This window comes from Aphelocoma coerulescens, unplaced genomic scaffold (assembly GCF_041296385.1).
Source record: "Aphelocoma coerulescens isolate FSJ_1873_10779 unplaced genomic scaffold, UR_Acoe_1.0 HiC_scaffold_143, whole genome shotgun sequence".
NCBI lineage: Eukaryota > Metazoa > Chordata > Aves > Passeriformes > Corvidae > Aphelocoma > Aphelocoma coerulescens.
The window spans coordinates 221,673-240,943 of record NW_027183494.1 but is presented as its reverse complement, the minus strand read 5'-3'; the positions used below and the strand labels follow the sequence as shown (position 1 = coordinate 240,943).

The following is a 19,271-nucleotide window of genomic DNA, read 5'->3' as shown; positions in this document are numbered from 1 at the left end:
CATGTCCCTGCTAAGTCCCCAGTGTCCCTGTGACCACCCCAATGTCCCCAATGTCCCTGTGACCACCTCAGTGTCCCCGTGTCCCCCCAAGTCCCCAATGTCCCCAAGTCCCCATGTCCCCCCAATGTCCCCCTCAGTCCCCAATGTCCCCAATGTCCCTGTGACCACCTCAGTGTCCCCATGTCCCCCCAATGTCCCCCCCAGTCCCCAATGTCCCTGTGACCACTCCAATGTCCCCATGTCCCCACCAAGTCCCCAATGTCCCCAGTGTCCCCAATGTCCCCCCCAGTCCCCAATGTCCCCCCAATGTCCCCATGTCTCCACCAAGTCCCCAATGTCCCCAATGTCCCTGTGACCACCTCAGTGTCCCCATGTCCCCCCAAGTCCCCATATGTCCCCAATGTCCCCAATGTCCCCCCAGTCCCCAATGTCCCTGTGACCACCTCAGTGTCCCCATGTCCCCACCAAGTCCCCAATGTCCCTGTGACCACCCCAATGTCCCAATGTCCCCACCAAGTCCCCAATGTCCCTAATGTCCCTATGTCCCCCCAGTGTCCCCAATGTCACCCCAATATCCCCACTGTCCCCAATGTCCCCGTGTCCCCCCAATGTCCCCAATATCCCCCCAGTCCCCAATGTCCCCAAGACCCCCAGTGTCCCCATATTCTCCCCAATGTCCCCATGTCCCACCAAGTCCCCAATATCCCCCATGTCCCCAAGACCCCCCAAGTCCCTGTGTCCCCCCATGTCCCCATGTCCCCCCCAAGTCCCCAGTGCTGCCCTGTGACCCCCAATGCCCTCCTGTCCCCCCCGCTGTCCCCAATGTCCCCTCAATGTCCCCCCCAGGAACCTGGAGGCCAAGCTGCGAGGGTTCCTGGCCCGGCCCAGCTCCTGGCCCAGCGTGGAGGCCATGACGCGCGTGTTCCGCTGCTTCCACACCCCCATCACCGGTGGGGACAGCGGGGACACTGGGGACACTGGGGACGCTGGGACACTGGGGACACTGGGGACATGGGGGACAGTGGGGCATTGGGAACACTGGGGACATTGGGGACAGCAGGGACACTGGGGGCATTGGGGACATGGGGGACACTGGGGACGCTGGGACACTGGGGACACTGGGGACATCGGGGACAGTGGGGCATTGGGAACACTGGGGACATTGGGGACAGCAGGGACACTGGGGGCATTGGGGACATGGGGGACACTGGGGACGCTGGGACACTGGGGACACTGGGGACATCGGGGACAGTGGGGCATTGGGAACACTGGGGACATTGGGGACAGCGGGGACACTGGGGATAGCGGGGACAGTGGGGGCACTGGGGACATTGGGGACACTGGGGACATTGGGGACAGCGGGGACACTGGGGACAGTGGGGGCATTGGGGACACTGGGGACAGTGGGGACATTGGGGATATGGGGGACATTGGGGACACTGGGGATATTGGGGGCATTGGGGGCATTGGGGACAGTGGGGCATTGGGAACACTGGGGACATTGGGGACAGCGGGGACATTGGGGACAGCGGGGACACTGGGGACACTGGGGACATTGGGGACATTGGGGATGGCAGGGGCATTGGGGACAGTGGGGACGTTGGGGACAGTGGAGACATTGGGGATATGGGGGACATTGGGGACACTGGGGATACTGGGGGCATTGGGGGGACACTGGGGACACTGGGGACATTGGGGACACTGGGGACAGCGGGGACAGTGGGGGCATTGGGGACATTGGGGATGGCAGGGGCATTGGGGACAGCGGGGAAGTTGGGGACACTGGGGACATTGGGGACATTGGGGATATGGGGGACATTGAGGACATTGGCAACAGCGGGGACAGCAGGGACATTGGGGACATTAGGGGGTTTGGGGGCATTGGGGATGGCAGGGGCATTGGGGACATTAGGGGGTTTGGGGGCATTGGGGACATTGGGGGGCATTGGGGACATTGGGATATTGCGGGGGTTGGGGACATTGGGGGGCCTGGAGACATTGGGGCATTGGGGACACTGGGGGGTCTGGGGGCATTGGGGAAATGGGGGGGATTGGGGACATTGGGGACAGCAGGGACGCTGTGGGTTCTGGGGGCATTGGGGGGATTGGGGACATTGGGGACACTGGGGGGTCTGGGGGCATTGGGGACATGGGGGACATTGGGGGCATTGGGGACAGTGGGGACAGCAGGGACGGCAGGGACATTGGGGACGTTAGGGGGTATGGGAGCATTGGGGGCATTCGGGATATGGGGGATATGGGGGACATTGGGGTCTTGGGGACACTGGGGGGACATTGGGGACATTTTGGGGATTGGGGACACTGGGGGGTCTGGGGGGATTGGGGACATTGGGGGCATTGGGACATTGTGGGGATTGGGGGTATTGGGGACATTGGGGGGTCTGGGGGCATTGGGGACATTGGGACATTGTGGGGATTGGGGACATTGGGGGGTCTAGGGGGATTGGGGACATTGGGGACATTGGGGGGTCTGGGGGTATTGGGGGCATTGGGGACATTGGGGACACTGGGGGGACGTTGTGGGGGTTGGCGGGGATTTGGGACGTTGGGGATGTTGGGGGGATTGGGGACATTGGGGACAGCAGGGCCATGGGGGAGGTCTTGGGGCACTGGGGACATTGGAGGGGGATCGGGAAGATTTGGGATATTGGGGACATGGGGGGACACTGGCGGGGGGTCTGGGGGCATTGGGGACATCGGGGGCATTGGGGACATTGGGGGGGACACACAGGGACACGAGAGGGAACTGAGGGGACGTTGGAGGGGGACACTGGGGTTGTCCCAGGAATTTGGGGGATCCCATGAAGGGGTCGGGGGGTCCCCCAGGTGTCCCCAGGTGCCCCCAGGTGTCCCCAAGTGTCCCCGTGCCCCCCAGAGTACGTGGTGCAGCACTGGCAGGAGGACGCGTTTTTCGGGGAGCAGTTCCTGAGCGGGGTGAACCCCGTCCTGCTGCGCCGCTGCCCCCGCCTGCCCCCCAACTTCCCCGTCACCCCCCCGATGGTGGCCCCCAGCCTCGGCCCCGGCACCTCCCTGGACAGAGAGATGGAGGTGAGCGACCCCCGGCACCCCAAAAAACCCCAAAACCCCCCAGAAATACCCCCAAAAAACAAAAAAAAAAAACCAAAAAAACCACCCCAAAGAAACCCCCAAAAACGCCAAAATACCCCCAAAACCCCCCCAAAAAACCAAAAAGACCCAAAAAAACAAAAAAAAAACCAAAAACCCCCCGAAAAACCCCAAATCGGGGAGGGGAACCAGGAAATTGGAGGGAGGGAGGGAGGAACCGCAGGATTTGGGGGGGGTCCCAGGATTTGGGGTGTCCCAGGTGTTTGGGGGGGTCCCAGGATTTGGCGTAACCCCAGGATTTTGGGGTGTCCCAAGTGTTTGGGGGTCCCAGGATTTGGGGGGCTCCCAGGGAGGGTGGGGACCTCAGGATTTGGGGGGTCCCAGGATTTGGGGTAACCCCAGGATTTGGGGGTGTCCCAAGTGTTTGGGGGTCCCAGGATTTGGGGTGTAACCCCAGGATTTGGGGGGTCCCAGGATTTGGGTGGGTCCCAGGATTTGGGGTGTCCCAGGATTTGGGGGTGGTCCCAGGGAGGGTGGGGACCCCAGGATTTTGGGGGGTCCCAGGATTTGGGGAGTCCCAGGATTTGGGGGTGTCCCAGGTGTTTGGGAGGTCCCAGGATTTGGGGTGTCCCAAGTATTTGGGGGGGTCCCAGGATTTGGGGAACCCAGGATTTTGGGGGGGTCCAAGGTGTTTGGGGGGTCCCAGGATTTGGGGGGGGTCCCAGGAGGGGGGGACTCCAGGGTTTTGGGGTGTCCCAAGTGTTTGGGGGTCCCAGGATTTGGGGGGGGTCCCAGGATTTGGGGGGGGTCCCAGGGAGGGTGGGGACCCCAGGGTTTTGGGGTGTCCCAAGTGTTTGGGGACCCCAGGATTTGGGGGGTCCCAGATGTTTGGGGGGTCCCAGAGAGGGTGGGGACCACAGGATTTTGGGGTGCCCCGCTGGATTTTGGGGTGCCCCAGGATTTTTGGGGTGACCCCCCCGGTGCCCCCCCAGGCAGGGAACACTTCCCTGGCCGATTATGGGGTGCTGGGATTTGGGGTCCCCACAAATTTTTGGGGGTTCTTCCCAGGATTTTGGGGTTGTCCCCAGGATTTTGGGGTGCCCCAGGATTTTTGGGGTGACCCCCCGGTGTCCCCCCAGGCAGGGAACGTTTACCTGGCCGATTATGGGGTGCTGGGATTTGGGGTCCCCACAAATTTTTAGGGGTTCTTCCCAGGATTTTGGGGTTGTCCCCAGGATTTTGGGGTGCCCGCTGGATTTTGGGGTGCCCCGCTGGATTTTGGGGTGCCCCTGGATTTTGGGGTGACCCCCCCGGTGCCCCCCAGGCGGGGAGCACATCCCTGGCCGATTATGGGGTGCTGGGATTTGGGGTCCCCACAAATTTTTAGGGGTTCTTCCCAGGATTTTGGGGTTGTCCCCAGGATTTTGGGGTGCCCGCTGGATTTTGGGGTGCCCCGCTGGATTTTGGGGTGCCCCAGGATTTTTGGGGTGACCCCCCCGGTGTCCCCCCAGGCAGGGAACACTTCCCTGGCCGATTATGGGGTGCTGGGATTTGGGGTCCCCACAAATTTTTGGGGGTTCTTCCCAGGATTTTGGGGTTGTCCCCAGGATTTTGGGGTGCCCCAGGATTTTTGGGGTGACCCCCCGGTGTCCCCCCAGGCAGGGAACGTTTACCTGGCCGATTATGGGGTGCTCGATGGGCTCCCCACCGCCCTCATCGACGGCCGCCCCACCTTCGTGGCCGCCCCCCTTTGCCTCCTGCACCAGCGCCCCGACGGGGAACTGCGGCCCCTCGCCATCCAGGTGCGACCCCAAAACCCGGGGGGACCCCAAAAATGGAGGGGGGGACCCCAAAAAATAGGGGAAGAACCTGAAAAATCGGGGGAAGAACCCAAAAAATGGGGGGCTGAGAGTGGGGGGATTTCCCAAGTGGGGGTGGATTCCCACTGGGAATGGGGAGATCTGGGGGGGAAGCGGCTTTTATCCCATCATGGGGGACCCCAAAAACCCGGGGGGACCCCAAAAATGGAGGGGGGACCCCGAAAAATGGGGGAAGAACCTGAAAAATGGGGGGAGAACCCAAAAATGGGGGGCTGAGAGTGGGGTGGATTCCCACTGGGAATGGGGGGGTCTGGGGGGGAAAGCGGCTCTTATCCCATCCTGGGGGACCCCAAAAACCCGGGGGGACCCCAAAAATGGAGGGAGGGACCCGAAAAATGGGGGGAGAACTCGAAAAATTGGGGGGAGAACCCAAAAATGGGGGTAGAACCCCAAAAATGGGGGGGCTGAGAGTGGGGTGGATTCCCACTGGGAATGGGGGGGTCTGGGGGGGAAAGCGGCTCTTGTCCCATCCTGGGGGACCCCAAAAACCCGGGGGGACCCCAAAAATGGAGGGGGGGACCTGACAAATGGGGGGAGAACCCAAAAAAGGGGGGGAGAACCCAAAAATGGGGGGCTGAGAGTGGGGAGATTCCCACTGGGAATGGGGGGGGGTCTGGGGGGGAAAGCGGCTCTTATCCCATCCTGGGGGTCCCCAAAAACCCGGGGGGACCCCAAAAATGGGGAAGGGGACCCCAAAAATTGGGGGGAGACCCCAAAAATGGGGGAGGAGAACCCCAGAAAATGGGGGGGAATCTGCAACAGGAGGGGCTGAGAATGGGGGGGGGGGACCTGAACCTTTTGGGGTTCCCAATGAACCTTTGGGGTTTCCCGTGACCATTTTGGGGTCCTTTCGGAACCTTTTGGGGTTCCCAGTGAATTTCTGGGTCGCCCTGTGACCATTTTGGGGTTTCCCATAACAATTTGGGGTTTCCCATGACCATTTTGGAGTTCCCCATGACCATTTGGGGTTTCCCCATGACCATTTCTGGGTGTCCCATGACCATTTTGGGGTCCTTTAGGAACCTTTTGGGGTTCCCAGTGAATTCCCAGCTATCCCCATGCCCCTTTTGGGGTCTCCCATGACCATTTGGGGTTCTCCATGACCATTTTGGGGTTTCCTATGGTGATTTGGGGTTCTCCATAACCATTTGGGGTTCTCCATGACCATTTGGGGTTCTCCATGCCCCTTTTGGGGTCCTTTAGGAACCTTTTGGTGTTCCCAGTGAATTTCCAGGTATCCCCATGACCATTTGGGGTTCTCCATGACCATTTCTGGGTGTCCCCATGACCATTTTGGGGTCCTTTCGGAACCTTTTGGTGTTCCCAGTGAATTTCCAGGTATCCCCATGACCCTTTTGGGCTTCTCCATGACCATTTTGGGGTTTCCTGTGATGATTTGGGGTTCTCCATGACCATTTTGGGGTTTCCTGTGATGATTTGGGGTCTCTCATGACCATTTCTGAGTGTCCCCATGACCATTTTGGGGTCTCCCATGACTATTTGGGGTCTCCCATAACCATTCTCAGGTATCCCCATGACCATTTCTGGGTGTCCCATGACCATTTTGGGGTCCTTTTGGGGTCCCCAGTGAATTTCCAGCTATCCCCATGACCATTTTGGGGTTTCCTATAATGATTTGGGGTCTCCCATGACCATTTTTGGGGTCCTTTCTGAACCTTTTGTGGTTCCCAGTGTATTCTCGGATATCCCCATGACCATTTTAGGCTTCTCTATGATGACTTGGGGTCTCCCATGACCATTTTGGGGTTTCCCATGACCATTTCGGGGTCCTTTCGGAACCTTTTGGGGTCCCCAGTGAATTTCTGGGTGTCCCTGTGACCATTTAGGGTTTCCCATGACCATTTTGAGGTTCTCCATGACCATTTTGGGGTTTCCTATGATGATTTGGGGTTCTCCATAACCATTTGGGGTTCTCCATGACCATTTTGGGGTCTTTTAGAAACCTTTTGGGGTTCCCAGTGAATTTCCAGGTATCCCCATGACCCTTTTGGGCTTCTCCATGACCATTTTGGGCTTTCCCATGACCATTTGGGGTTTCCCATGACCATTTGGGGTTTCCTATGATGATTTGGGGTCTCTCATGACCATTTCTGAGTGTCCCCATGACCATTTTGGGGTTTCCCATGACTATTTGGGGTCTCCCATAACCATTCTCAGGTATCCCCATGACCATTTCTGGGGCTCCCATGACCATTTTGGGGTCCTTTAGGAACCTTTTGGGGTTCCCAGTGAATTTCCAGGTATCCCCATGCCCCTTTGGGGGTTCCTCATGACCATTTGGGGTTTCCTTTAACCATTTTGGGGTTTCCCATGACCATTTCTGGGGCTCCCATGACCATTTTGGGGTCCTTTAGGAACCTTTTGGTGTTCCCAGTGAATTTCCAGGTATCCCCATGACCATTTGGGGTTCTCCATGACCATTTCTGGGTGTCCCCATGACCATTTTGGGGTCCTTTCGGAACCTTTTGGGGTTCCCAGTGAATTTCTGGGTGTCACTGTGATCATTTTGGGGTCCTTTAGGAACCTTTTGGTGTTCCCAGTGAATTTCCAGGTATCCCCATGACCATTTGGGGTTCTCCATGACCATTTCTGGGTGTCCCCATGACCATTTTTGGGGTCCTTTAGGAACCTTTTGGGGTTCCCAGTGAGTTCCCAGCTATCCCCATGACCCTTTTGGGCTTCTCCATGACCATTTTGGGGTTTCCTGTGATGATTTGGGGTCTCCCATGACTATTTGGGGTCTCCCATAACCATTCTCAGGTATCCCCATGACCATTTCTGGGGCTCCCATGACCATTTTGGGGTCCTTTAGGAACCTTTTGGGGTTCCCAGTGAATTCCCAGCTATCCCCATGACCATTTTGGGCTTCTCCATGACCATTTTGGGCTTTCCTATGATGATTTGGGGTTCTCCATGACCATTTCTGAGTGTCCCCACGACCATTTTAGCCTTTCCTATGATGATTTGGGGTCTCTCATGACCATTTTGGGGTTCCCCATGACCATTTCGGGTCTCCCATGACCATTTTTGGGGTGCCCCCCCCCCCCCAGCTCTCTCAGCACCCAGGTCCCGACTCGCCCATTTTCCTGCCCGGGGACCCTCCGTGGCTCTGGGCTCTGGCCAAGGCCTGGGTGCGCAGCGCCGAGTTCCACGTGCACGAGGGGCTCACGCACCTGCTGCGGGCTCACCTGCTGGGCGAGGTGTTCGCCCTGGCCACCCTCCGCCAGCTGCCCCCCCAGCACCCCCTCTTCAAGGTACCCCAAAACCCCCCCCCGACCAAAAAAACCCCACTCGAAAAGCTCCGTCCTAAAAAACCCAAACCTCGCTTAAAAAAGTCCCTTCACCCACCTAAAAAGCCCCTGAGGTTTGGGGAACCCTCCCGGGGGGTGTTTTGGGAGTGTGGGGGTGCCCCCCTCCCTGAACCCCCTCTTCCAGGTACCCCAAAACCCCCCCCGACCAAAAAAAAACCCCACTCGAAAAGCTCCGTCCTAAAAAACCCAAACCTCGCCTGAAAAATCCCCTCACCCACCTAAAAAAGCCCCCTGAGGTTTGGGGGACCCCCCCCCCCTCTCCCGGGCGTTTTTTGGGGGTGTGGGGGGTCCCAGGAGAAGGTGCCCCCCCAAACCGCCTCTTCAAGGTACCCCAAAACCCCCCCTAAACAAAAAAACCCCACTCGAAAAGCTCCGTCCTAAAAAACCCAAACCTCGCCTGAAAAATCCCCTCCTCCCCCACCTAAAAAAAGCCCCCGAGGTTTGGGGAACCCTCCCGGGGGGTGTTTTGGGAGTGTGGGGGTGCCCCCCCTCCCTGAACCCCCTCTTCAAGGTACCCCAAAACCCCCCCCGACCAAAAAAACCCCACCCAAAAAGCTCCGTCCTAAAAAACCCAAACCTCGCCTGAAAAAAGCCAAGCTTAAAAAATCCCCGCCCCCACCCAAAAAATCCCCCCGAGGTTTGGGGAACCCTCTCCGGGTGTGTTTTGGGGTGTGGGGGGTCCCAGGGGAAGGTGCCCCCCCGAACCCCCTCTTCAAGGTACCCCAAAACCGCCCCCGACTAAAAAAACCCCACTCGAAAAGCTCCGTCCTAAAAAACCCAAACCTCGCTTAAAAAAGTCCCTTCACCCACCTAAAAAAGCCCCCGAGGTTTGGGAACCCCCCCGGGGGGTGTTTTGGGAGTGTGGGGGTGCCCCCCTCCCTGAACCCCCTCTTCCAGGTACCCCAAAACCGCCCCCGACCAAAAAAAACCCCACTCGAAAAGCTCCGTCCTAAAAAACCCAAACCTCGCTTAAAAAAATCCCTTCACCTCCACCTAAAAAATCCCCCCGAGGGTTTGGGAACCCCCCCGGGTGTGTTTTGGGGTGTGGGGGGTCCCAGAGGAAGGTGCCCCCCCGTGCCCCCCCCCATTTCCTGGTGCCCCCTCCCCATTTCCCGGTGCCCCCCAATGCCCCCTCCCCATTTCTTGGTGCCCCCTCCCCATTTCCCCTTGCCCCCCCCTCACTCTGTGCCTCCCGTGCCCCCTCCCCAATTCCCGGTGCTCCCCCCGTGCCCCCCCTCACCCTGTGCCCCCCGTGCCCCCTCCCCATTTCCCGGTGCCCCCCGTGCCCCCTCCCCATTTCCCATGGCCCCCCCGGTGCCCCCTCCCCATTTCCCGATGCCCCCCCGTGCCCCCTCCCCATTCCCAGTGTCCCCCCTCACCCCGTGCCCCCCCCCCAGCTGCTGGTGCCCCACACCCGGTTCATGGTGCCCCCTCCCCATTTCCCGTTGTCCCCCCACCCTGTGCCCCCTGTGCCCCCCGTGCCCCCCTCACCCCGTGCCCCCCATGCCCCCCCAGCTGCTGGTGCCCCACATCCGCTTCACGGTGCAGATCGGGGCCCTCGCCCGGCGCTTCCTCCTCAACCCCGGGGGGGTCTTCGACAGGGTCGGTAACGGGGGGGGTCTGGGGGGGTCTGGGGGCTTCGATGGGGTCGGTAATGGGGGGGGTCTGGGGGGATCTGGGGCTCTTGGGGGGTTCTGGGGGTCTGGGGGCTTCAGTGGGGTCAGTAACGAGGGGGGTCTGGGGGGGTCTGGGGGCTTCGATGGGGTCAGTAACGAGGGGGGTCTGGGGGTCTGGGGGCTTCGATGGGGTCGGTAACGGGGGGGTCTGGGGGCTTCGATGGGGTGGGAACGGGGGGGTTCTGGGGGAGTCTGGGGGCTTCGATGGGGTCAGTAACAAGGGGGGTCTGGGGGTCGAGGGGGTTCTGGGGCTCTTGGGGGGGTCAGGGGGCTTCAATGGGGTCGGGAACGGGGGGGTTCTGGGGGGGTCTGGGGGCTTTGGTGGGGTCAGTAACGGGAGGGTCTAGGGGGTCTGGGGGCTTCGATGGGGTCGGGAACGGGGGGGTCTGGGGGGTCTGGGGGCTTCGATGGGGTCGGGAACGGGGGGGTTCTGGGGGAGTCTGGGGGCTTCGATGGGGTGGGTAATGGGGTGGGTCTGGGGCTCTTGGGGGGTTCTGGGGGTCTGGGGGCTTCAGTGGGGTCGGTAGCGAGGGGGGTTCTGGGGGTCAGTAACGAGGGGGGTTCTGGGGGTCTGGGGGGTCTGGGGGCTTTGATGGGGTCAGTAATGGGGGTCTGGAGGGGTCTGGGACTCTGAGGGGATCTGGGGGGATCTGGGGGTCTGGGGGCTTCAATGGGGTCAGTAACGGGGGGGGTCTCGGGGGTCTGGGGGCTTCGACAGGGTCAGTAATGAGGGGGGGTCTGGGGGTCTTTGGGGGGTCTGGGGGTCTCTGGGGGGTCTGGGGGGGTCTGGGGTCTCCGATGGGGTCGGTAAAAATGGGGGGGGCACGAGGGAAATGGGGGAGGGGTCTGGGGGGGTCTTGGGAGGGTCCCAAAGGGACTGGGGGGGGGCGGGATTTGGGTGGGAATTGCCGGGATTTGGGGCGGGATTTGGATGGGAATTCCTGGGATTTGTGTGGGATTTCCCAGGATTTGGGTGGGAATTCCCGGGATTTGGGTGGGAATTCCCGGGATTTGTGTGGGATTTCCCAGGATTTGGGTGGGAATTCCCGGGATTTGGGTGGGAATTCCCGGGATTTGTGTGGGATTTCCCAGGATTTGGGTGGGAATTCCCGGGATTTGGGTGGGAATTGCCGGGATTTGGGTGGGATTTGGGTGGAAATTCCCAGGATTTGGGTGGGATTTCCCAGGATTTGGGTGGGATTTCCCAGGATTTGGGTGGGATTTCCCGGGATTTGGGTGCCACCGCCGTGTCCCCCCCGTGTCCGCAGGCGGTGGCCCTGGGCCGCCGGGGGCTGCTGGCGCTGGTGGCCCGGGGGCTGCGGGCGCTGCGCTGGCGCTCGCTGGTGCTGCCCAGGGACCTTCGGCACCGCGGCGTCACCGGCACCGCCCGGCACCACTTCGGCCACGACGCCACCAAGGTGTGGGGAGCCATCCGCAGGTGGGGACAGCGGGGACACCCCCGGGACACCCCTGGGACACCCCTGGGACACCCCCGGGACACCCCTGGGACACCCCTGGGACACCCCTGGGACACCCCCGGGACACCCCTGGGACACCCCTGGGAACCTCTGGGACACCCCCGGGACACCCCCGGGACACCCCTGGGAACCTCTGGGACACCCCCCAGAAACCCCTGGGAACATCTGGGACACCCCCAGGACACCCCTGGGAACCCCTGGGACACCCCTGGGACACCCCTGGGAACATCTGGGACACCCCTGGGAACCTCCGGGACACCCCCGGGACACCCCTGGGAACATCTGGGACACCCCTGGGACACCCCTGGGACACCCCTGGGAACCCCTGGGAGACCCCTGGGACACCCCCGGGACACCCCCGGGACACCCCTGGGAGACCCCTGGGACACCCCCGGGACACCCCCGGGACACCCCTGGGAACATCTGGGACACCCCATTTCCCCTCCCCCAGTATTCCCAGTGTCCCCAGTGTCCCCAGTATCCCCAGTATGCCCAGTATCCCCAGTATCCCCAGCATGCCCAGTATGCCCAGTTTGCCCAGTTTGCCCATTCCAGTTCCGTGGGTGCCCTCCTGGCTCTCTTTTACCCCAGTGCCACCCCCAGTATGCCCAGTTTGCCCAGTTTGCCCATTCCAGGTTTGTGGGTGCCCTCCTGGCTCTCTGTTACCCCAGTGCCACCCCCAGTATGCCCAGTATGCCCAGTTTGCCCAGTTTGCCCGTTGCAGGTTCGTGGGTGCCCTCCTGGCTCTCTGTTACCCCAGTGCCACCCCCAGTATGCCCAGTTTGCCCCCAGTATGCCCAGTTTGCCCGTTGCAGGTTCGTGGGTGCCCTCCTGGCTCTCTTTTACTCCAGTGCCACCCCCAGTATGCCCAGTTTGCCCAGTTTGCCCATTCCAGTTCCATGGGTGCCCTCCTGGCTCTCTTTTACCCCAGTGCCACCCCCAGTATGCCCAGTTTGCCCCCAGTATGCCCAGTTTGCCCAGTTTGCCCATTCCAGGTTCGTGGGTGCCCTCCTGGCTCTCTTTTACCCCAGTGCCACCCCCAGTATGCCCAGTTTGCCCCCAGTATGCCCAGTTTGCCCAGTTTGCCCGTTGCAGGTTCGTGGGTGCCCTCCTGGCTCTGTTACCCCAGTGCCACCCCCAGTATGCCCAGTTTGCCCAGTTTGCCCATTCCAGGTTCGTGGGTGCCCTCCTGGCTCTCTTTTACCCCAGTTTGCCCCCAGTATGCCCAGTTTGCCCAGTTTGCCCATTCCAGGTTCGTGGGTGCCCTCCTGGCTCTCTGTTACCCCAGTTTGCCCCCAGTATGCCCAGTTTGCCCAGTATGCCCAGTTTGCCCAGTTCGCCCATTCCCAGTTCCGTGGGTGCCCTCCTGGCTCTCTGTTACCCCAGTTTGCCCCCAGTATGCCCAGTTTGCCCAGTTTGCCCGTTGCAGGTTCGTGGGTGCCCTCCTGGCTCTCTTTTACCCCAGTGCCACCCCCAGTATGCCCAGTTTGCCCCCAGTATGCCCAGTTTGCCCAGTTCGCCCATTCCCAGTTCCATGGGTGCCCTCCTGGCTCTCTTTTACCCCAGTGCCACCCCCAGTATGCCCAGTTTGCCCCCAGTATGCCCAGTTTGCCCATTCCCAGTTCCGTGGGTGCCCTCCTGGCTCTCTGTTACCCCAGTGCCACCCCCAGTATGCCCAGTTTGCCCCCAGTATGCCCAGTTTGCCCAGTTTGCCCATTCCAGGTTCGTGGGTGCCCTCCTGGCTCTCTGTTACCCCAGTTTGCCCCCAGTATGCCCAGTTTGCCCCCAGTTTGCCCATTCCAGGTTCGTGGGTGCCCTCCTGGCTCTCTGTTACCCCAGTTTGCCCCCAGTATGCCCAGTTTGCCCCCAGTATGCCCAGTTTGCCCAGTTTGCCCATTCCAGGTTCGTGGGTGCCCTCCAGGCTCTCTTTTGCCCCAGTGCCACCCCCAGTATGCCCAGTTTGCCCAGTTTGCCCGTTGCAGGTTCGTGGGTGCCCTCCTGGCTCTCTTTTACCCCAGTTTGCCCCCAGTATGCCCAGTTTGCCCAGTTTGCCCATTCCAGTTTCATGGGTGCCCTCCTGGCTCTCTGTTACCCCAGTTTGCCCCCAGTATGCCCAGTTTGCCCAGTTTGCCCATTCCAGGTTCGTGGGTGCCCTCCTGGCTCTCTTTTACCCCAGTGCCACCCCCAGTATGCCCAGTTTGCCCCCAGTATGCCCAGTTTGCCCAGTTTGCCCGTTGCAGGTTCGTGGGTGCCCTCCTGGCTCTCTTTTACCCCTCTGACGGCGCCGTCCGGGAGGACCCCGAGCTCCAGGCCTGGGTCAGGGAGATCTTCCGGAGGGGCTTCCTGGGCCGGCGGCGCTCAGGTGGGCACAGGGGGGCACAGGTGGGCATGGGGGGGGCGCAGGTGGGCATGAGGGGGGCACAGAGGGGCCACTGACCACTCAGGTGGGCACGGGTAGGGCACTGACCAGTCAGGTGGGCACTGACCAGTCAGGTGGGCATGGTGGGGCACGGGGGGGGGGCACGGGGGAGGGCACTGACCACTCAGGTGGGCACAGGGGGGGCACAGGGGGGCCACAGGGGGGGCACTGACCACTCAGGTGGGCATGGGGAGGGCACTGACCGCTCAGGTGGGCACGGGGTGGGCAGAGGTGGGCACGGGGGGGGGCACTGACCACTCAGGTGGGCACGGGGGGGGGGCACTGACCATTCAGGTGGGCACGAGGAGTGGCACTGACCAGTCAGGTGGGCACGGGGGGGGCACAGGTGGGCACGGGGGGGGCACAGAGGGGGCACTGACCACTCAGGTGGGCATGGGGAGGGCACTGACCATTCAGGTGGGCACGAGGGGGCACAGGGGGGGACACTGACCACTCAGGTGGGCACAGGGGGGAGCACAGGTGGGCATGGGGGGGGCACTGACCACTCAGGTGGGCAGAGGGTTGGCACAGGTGACCCCTCAGGTGGGCACAGGGACCTTCAGGTGCCCCCTCAGGTGGGCAGAGGGGCCGGGGGCTGGCAGTGACCGCTGGGTGCCCCCTGTGCCCCCAGGGGTGCCCTCCCGCCTGGACACCGTGCGTGGCCTGGTCACCTTCGTCACCACCATCATCTACACCTGCTCCGCCCACCACGCGGCCACCAACAGCGGCCAGGTGACCACCGAGCCCTGAGCCCCCCAGGAGTGACCACTGACCCCCCCCAGTGACCACCGAGCCCCCTCAGTGACCACTGAGCCCCCCCAGTGACCACTGACCCCCACTGACCACTGACCCCCACTGACCACTGACCCCCCAGTAGTGACCACTGACCCCCCCAGTGACCACTGAGCCCCCCCAGTGACCACTGACCCCCCCTCAGTGACCACTGACCCCCCTCAGTGACCAGTGACCCCCCCCAGTGACCACTGAGCCCCCTCAGTGACCACTGACCCCCCCAGTGACCACTGACCCCCCAGTAGTGACCAGTGACCCCCCCAGTGACCACTGACCCCCCAGTGACCACTGACCCCCTCCCAGTGACCACTGACCCCCCCAGTGACCACCGAGCCCTGACCCCCCAGTAGTGACCACTGACCCCCCTCAGTGACCAGTGACCCCCCCAGTGACCACTGACCCCCCCAGTGACCACCTGAGTGACCACTGACCCCCCCACTGACCACTGACCCCCCTCAGTGACCACTGAGCCCTGAGCCCCCCAGTAGTGACCACTGACCCCCCCACTGACCACTGAGTGACTCCTGACCCCCCAGTGACCACCTGAGTGACCACTGACCCCCCTCAGTGACCACTGACCCCCAAGTGACCCCTGACCCTGGGGGGACCCCCAAACCCTGGAGTATTGGGGATGGGGTGGGGGAGGGGTTTGGGGGGGGTCTGAGGGGGCTTCAGTGGTTTTGGGGGGGTCTCTGACGTTTTGGGGTCCCTCTGTGCCATTTTTGGGGTCTCCCTGTGCCCTTTTTGGGGTCTCCCTGTGCCCTTTGGGGTCTCTCTGTGCCCTTTGGGGTCTCTCTGTGCCCTTTTTGGGGTCTCTCTCCGGGACCCGTTTTGGGGTTTCTTGGGGACATTTCAGGCTCTGTCTCTGACATTTTTGGGGTCTCTCTGTGCCCTTTTTGGGGTCTCTCTCCGGGACCCGTTTTGGGGTTTCTTGGGGACATTTCAGGCTCTGTCTCTGACATTTTTGGGGTCTCTCTGTGCCCTTTGGGGTCTCTCTGTGCCCTTTTTGGGGTCTCTCTGTGCCATTTTTGGGATCTCTGCCCTTTGGGGTTTCTTGGGGACATTTCAGGCTCTCTGACATTTTTGGGGTCTCTCTGTGCCCTTTTGGGGTCTCTCTGTGCCCTTTTTGGGGTCTCTCTGTGGCTGTTCTGGGTCTCTCTGGGCCCTTTTTGGGGTCTCTTGCCCTTTTTGGGGTCTCCCTGTGCCCTTTGGGGTCTCTCTGTGCTCTTTGGGGTCTCTCTGTGCCCTTTTTGGGGTCTCTCTCCGGGACCCGTTTTGGGGTTTCTTGGGGACATTTCAGGCTCTGTCTCTGACATTTTTGGGGTCTCTCTGTGCCCTTTGGGGTCTCTCTGTGCCCTTTTTGGGGTCTCTCTGTGCCATTTTTGGGATCTCTGCCCTTTGGGGTTTCTTGGGGACATTTCAGGCTCTCTGACATTTTTGGGGTCTCTCTGTGCCCTTTTGGGGTCTCTCTGTGCCCTTTTTGGGGTCTCTCTGTGGCTGTTCTGGGTCTCTCTGGGCCCTTTTTGGGGTCTCTTGCCCTTTTTGGGGTCTCCCTGTGCCCTTTGGGGTCTCTCTGTGCTCTTTGGGGTCTCTCTGTGCCCTTTTTGGGGTCTCTCTCCGGGACCCTTTTTGGGGTTTCTTGGGGACATTTCAGGCTCTGTCTCTGACATTTTTGGGGTCTCTCTGTGCCCTTTGGGGTCTCTCTGTGCCCTTTTTGGGGTCTCTCTGTGCCATTTTTGGGATCTCTGCCCTTTGGGGTTTCTTGGGGACATTTCAGGCTCTCTGACATTTTTGGGGTCTCTCTGTGCCCTTTTGGGGTCTCTCTGTGCCCTTTTTGGGGTCTCTCTGTGGCTGTTCTGGGTCTCTCTGGGCCCTTTTTGGGGTCTCTTGCCCTTTTTGGGGTCTCCCTGTGCCCTTTGGGGTCTCTCTGTGCTCTTTGGGGTCTCTCTGTGCCCTTTTTGGGGTCTCTCTCCGGGACCCTTTTTGGGGTTTCTTGGGGACATTTCAGGCTCTGTCTCTGACATTTTTGGGGTCTCTCTGTGCCCTTTTTGGGGTCATTCCGTGCCCGTTTTGGGGCTCAGTTCGAGCTGTCGGCCTTTCCCCCGAACGCCCCCGCGGCCATGCGGGAGCCGCCGCCGCGCTCCAAGGCCGCGCTGTCCGAGCGGGAATTCCTGGCGGCGCTGCCGGCCATGAACACCACGGCCACGGTGCTGGCCGTGCTCTGGGTGCTCCGCAACGAGCCCATGGACCTGGTGAGACCCCAAAACCACCCCAAAAACAACCCCAAACCACCCAGGATCCACAAACTCCATCCAAACCCAAACCCACCCCAAAAACCACCCCGGGAGCCCAAACTCACCCCAAAAACCACCCCAAAAACAACCCCGGGACCCCAAACCTGCCCCAAACCCCCTCAGGACCCCAGACCCACCCTGGGACACCAAACCCATGCCCAAAATAACCCCAAACCCCCCAGAATCCACAAACTCCATCCAAACCCAAACCCACCCCAAAAACCACCCCAAAACCACCCCAGGACCCCAAACTCACCCCAAACCCACCCCAAAAACCACCCTGGGACCTCAAATCCCCCCGGCCGTGCTCTGGGTGCTCCGCAAGGAGCCCATGGACCTGGTGAGACCCCAAAACCACCCCAAAACCACCCCAAAACCACCCCAAAAACAACCCCAAACCACCCAGGATCCACGAACTCCATCCAAACCCAAACCCACCCCAAACCCCCCCGGCCGTGCTCTGGGTGCTCCGCAATGAGCCCCTGGACCTGGTGGGACCCCAAAAACCACCCCAAAAACAACCCCAAACCCACCCCAAACCCCAAAACAACCCAACCTGAGACCCCAAACCCACCCGAAAAACAGCCCTGAGACCCCAAACCCACCCCAAACTCACTCCAAAAACCACTCTGGGACCCCAAACCTACCCCAAACCCCAAAACAACCCAACCTGAGACCCCAAACCCACCCCAAAACCACCCCGGGACCCCCAAACCCCCTCAGGACCCCAAACCTACCGCAAACCCCAAAACAACCCAACCTGAGACCCCCAAACCCACCCCAAACCCCAAAAAAACCCACCCTGGGACCCCAAACCCACCCCAAACCCACCCCAAAACCCACCCCAGGACCCCAAACCTACCCCAAACCCCAAAACAACCCAACCTGAGACCCCAAACCCACCCCAGGACCCCAAACCCACCCCAAACCCACCCCAAAACCACCCCAGGACTCCCAAACCCACCCCAAACCCCAAAACAACCCAACCTGAGACCCCCAACCCACCCCAAAACCACCCTGGGACCCCCCAAACCCACCCCAAACCCCCTCAGGACCCCCAAGCCCACCCCAAACCCCCACCCAGTGGCCCCAGTGCCCCCAGTAAGTGCCCGCGCTGTCCCCGCAGCGGCCCCTGGGCCACTACCCCGACCGTCACTTCACCGAGGGGCCCCCCCGGCGCCTGATCCGGCGCTTCCGGCGCCGCCTGCGCCGAATCTCCCGCGAGATCCGCGCCCGGAACCAGGGCCTGGCCCGGCCCTACCCCTACCTGGACCCCGAGAACATCGAGAACAGCGTGGCCATCTGAGGGGGCCAAAACCCACCCAAAATACCCCCAAAAACAGCCCAAAATAGCCCAAAAATACTCCGAAAATACCCCAAAACCACCCCAAAATACCCCGGAAAATACCCCCAAAATACCCCCTAAATACCCCCAAAACATTGAGAACAGCGTGGCCATCCGAGGGGGCCAAAACCCACCCAAAATACCCCCAAAACACCCCAAAAATACCCCAAAAATACCCCATAAATACCCCAAAACCACCCCAAAATAGCCCAAAAATACCCTGAAAATACCCCGGAAAATACCCCCCAAATACCCCCGAAATACCCCAAAACACCCCGAAAATACCCAAAAATTCCCGCTAAACATTGAGAACAGCGTGGCCATCTGAGGGGGCCAAAATCCCCCCAAAATACCCCAAAACCAGCCCAAAATAGCCCGAAAATACCCTGGGAAATACCCCCGAAATACCCCATAAATACCCCAAAAATATCCTGAAACACCCCTGAAATACCTCAAAAATACCCGAAAATACCCCAAAAAGACGCAAATTTGCCCCAAAAACAGCCCAAAATACCCCCAAAATACCCTGAAAATACCCCGAAAAATACCCCCGAAATACCCCATAAATACCAAAAAATACCCCAAAAGCACCCCAAAATACCCCAAAAATACCCCATAAATACCCCAGAAAATACCCCAAAAATACCCCCGAAATACCCCAAAACACCCCGAAAATACCCAAAAATTCCCACAAAACATCGAGAACAGTGTGGCCATCTGAGGGGGCCAAAACCCACCCAAAATACCCCAAAACCAGCCCAAAATAGCCCGAAAATACCCCGGGAAATACCCCCAAAATACCCCAAAAATACCCCAAAAATATCCTGAAACACCCTCGAAATACCTCAAAAATACCCGAAAATACCCCAAAAAGACCCAAATTTGCCCCAAAAACAGCCCAAAATACCCCAAAAATACCCTGAAAATACCCCGAAAAATACCCCCGAAATACCCCATAAATACCAAAA

General features: G+C 60.5%; 1 protein-coding gene across 1 annotated transcript in view; it reads left to right on the top strand.

Annotated features, from left to right (window-relative positions):
- Positions 1-18,735, top strand: part of LOC138100821 (polyunsaturated fatty acid lipoxygenase ALOX15B-like) — a 31,624-nt gene extending 12,889 nt beyond the window's left edge. Inside the window, exons 6-15 of the mRNA XM_068998685.1 lie at positions 847-950; positions 2,897-3,069; positions 4,746-4,889; positions 8,039-8,242; positions 9,815-9,901; positions 11,244-11,413; positions 13,694-13,815; positions 14,504-14,604; positions 16,746-16,916; positions 18,085-18,735. Of these exons, the coding sequence (XP_068854786.1) occupies positions 847-950; positions 2,897-3,069; positions 4,746-4,889; positions 8,039-8,242; positions 9,815-9,901; positions 11,244-11,413; positions 13,694-13,815; positions 14,504-14,604; positions 16,746-16,916; positions 18,085-18,264 (1,456 nt within the window). The 3' untranslated portion in view covers positions 18,265-18,735. The remainder of the gene's footprint in view (positions 1-846; positions 951-2,896; positions 3,070-4,745; positions 4,890-8,038; positions 8,243-9,814; positions 9,902-11,243; positions 11,414-13,693; positions 13,816-14,503; positions 14,605-16,745; positions 16,917-18,084) is intronic.
- The last annotated feature ends 536 nt before the right edge of the window (positions 18,736-19,271 follow it).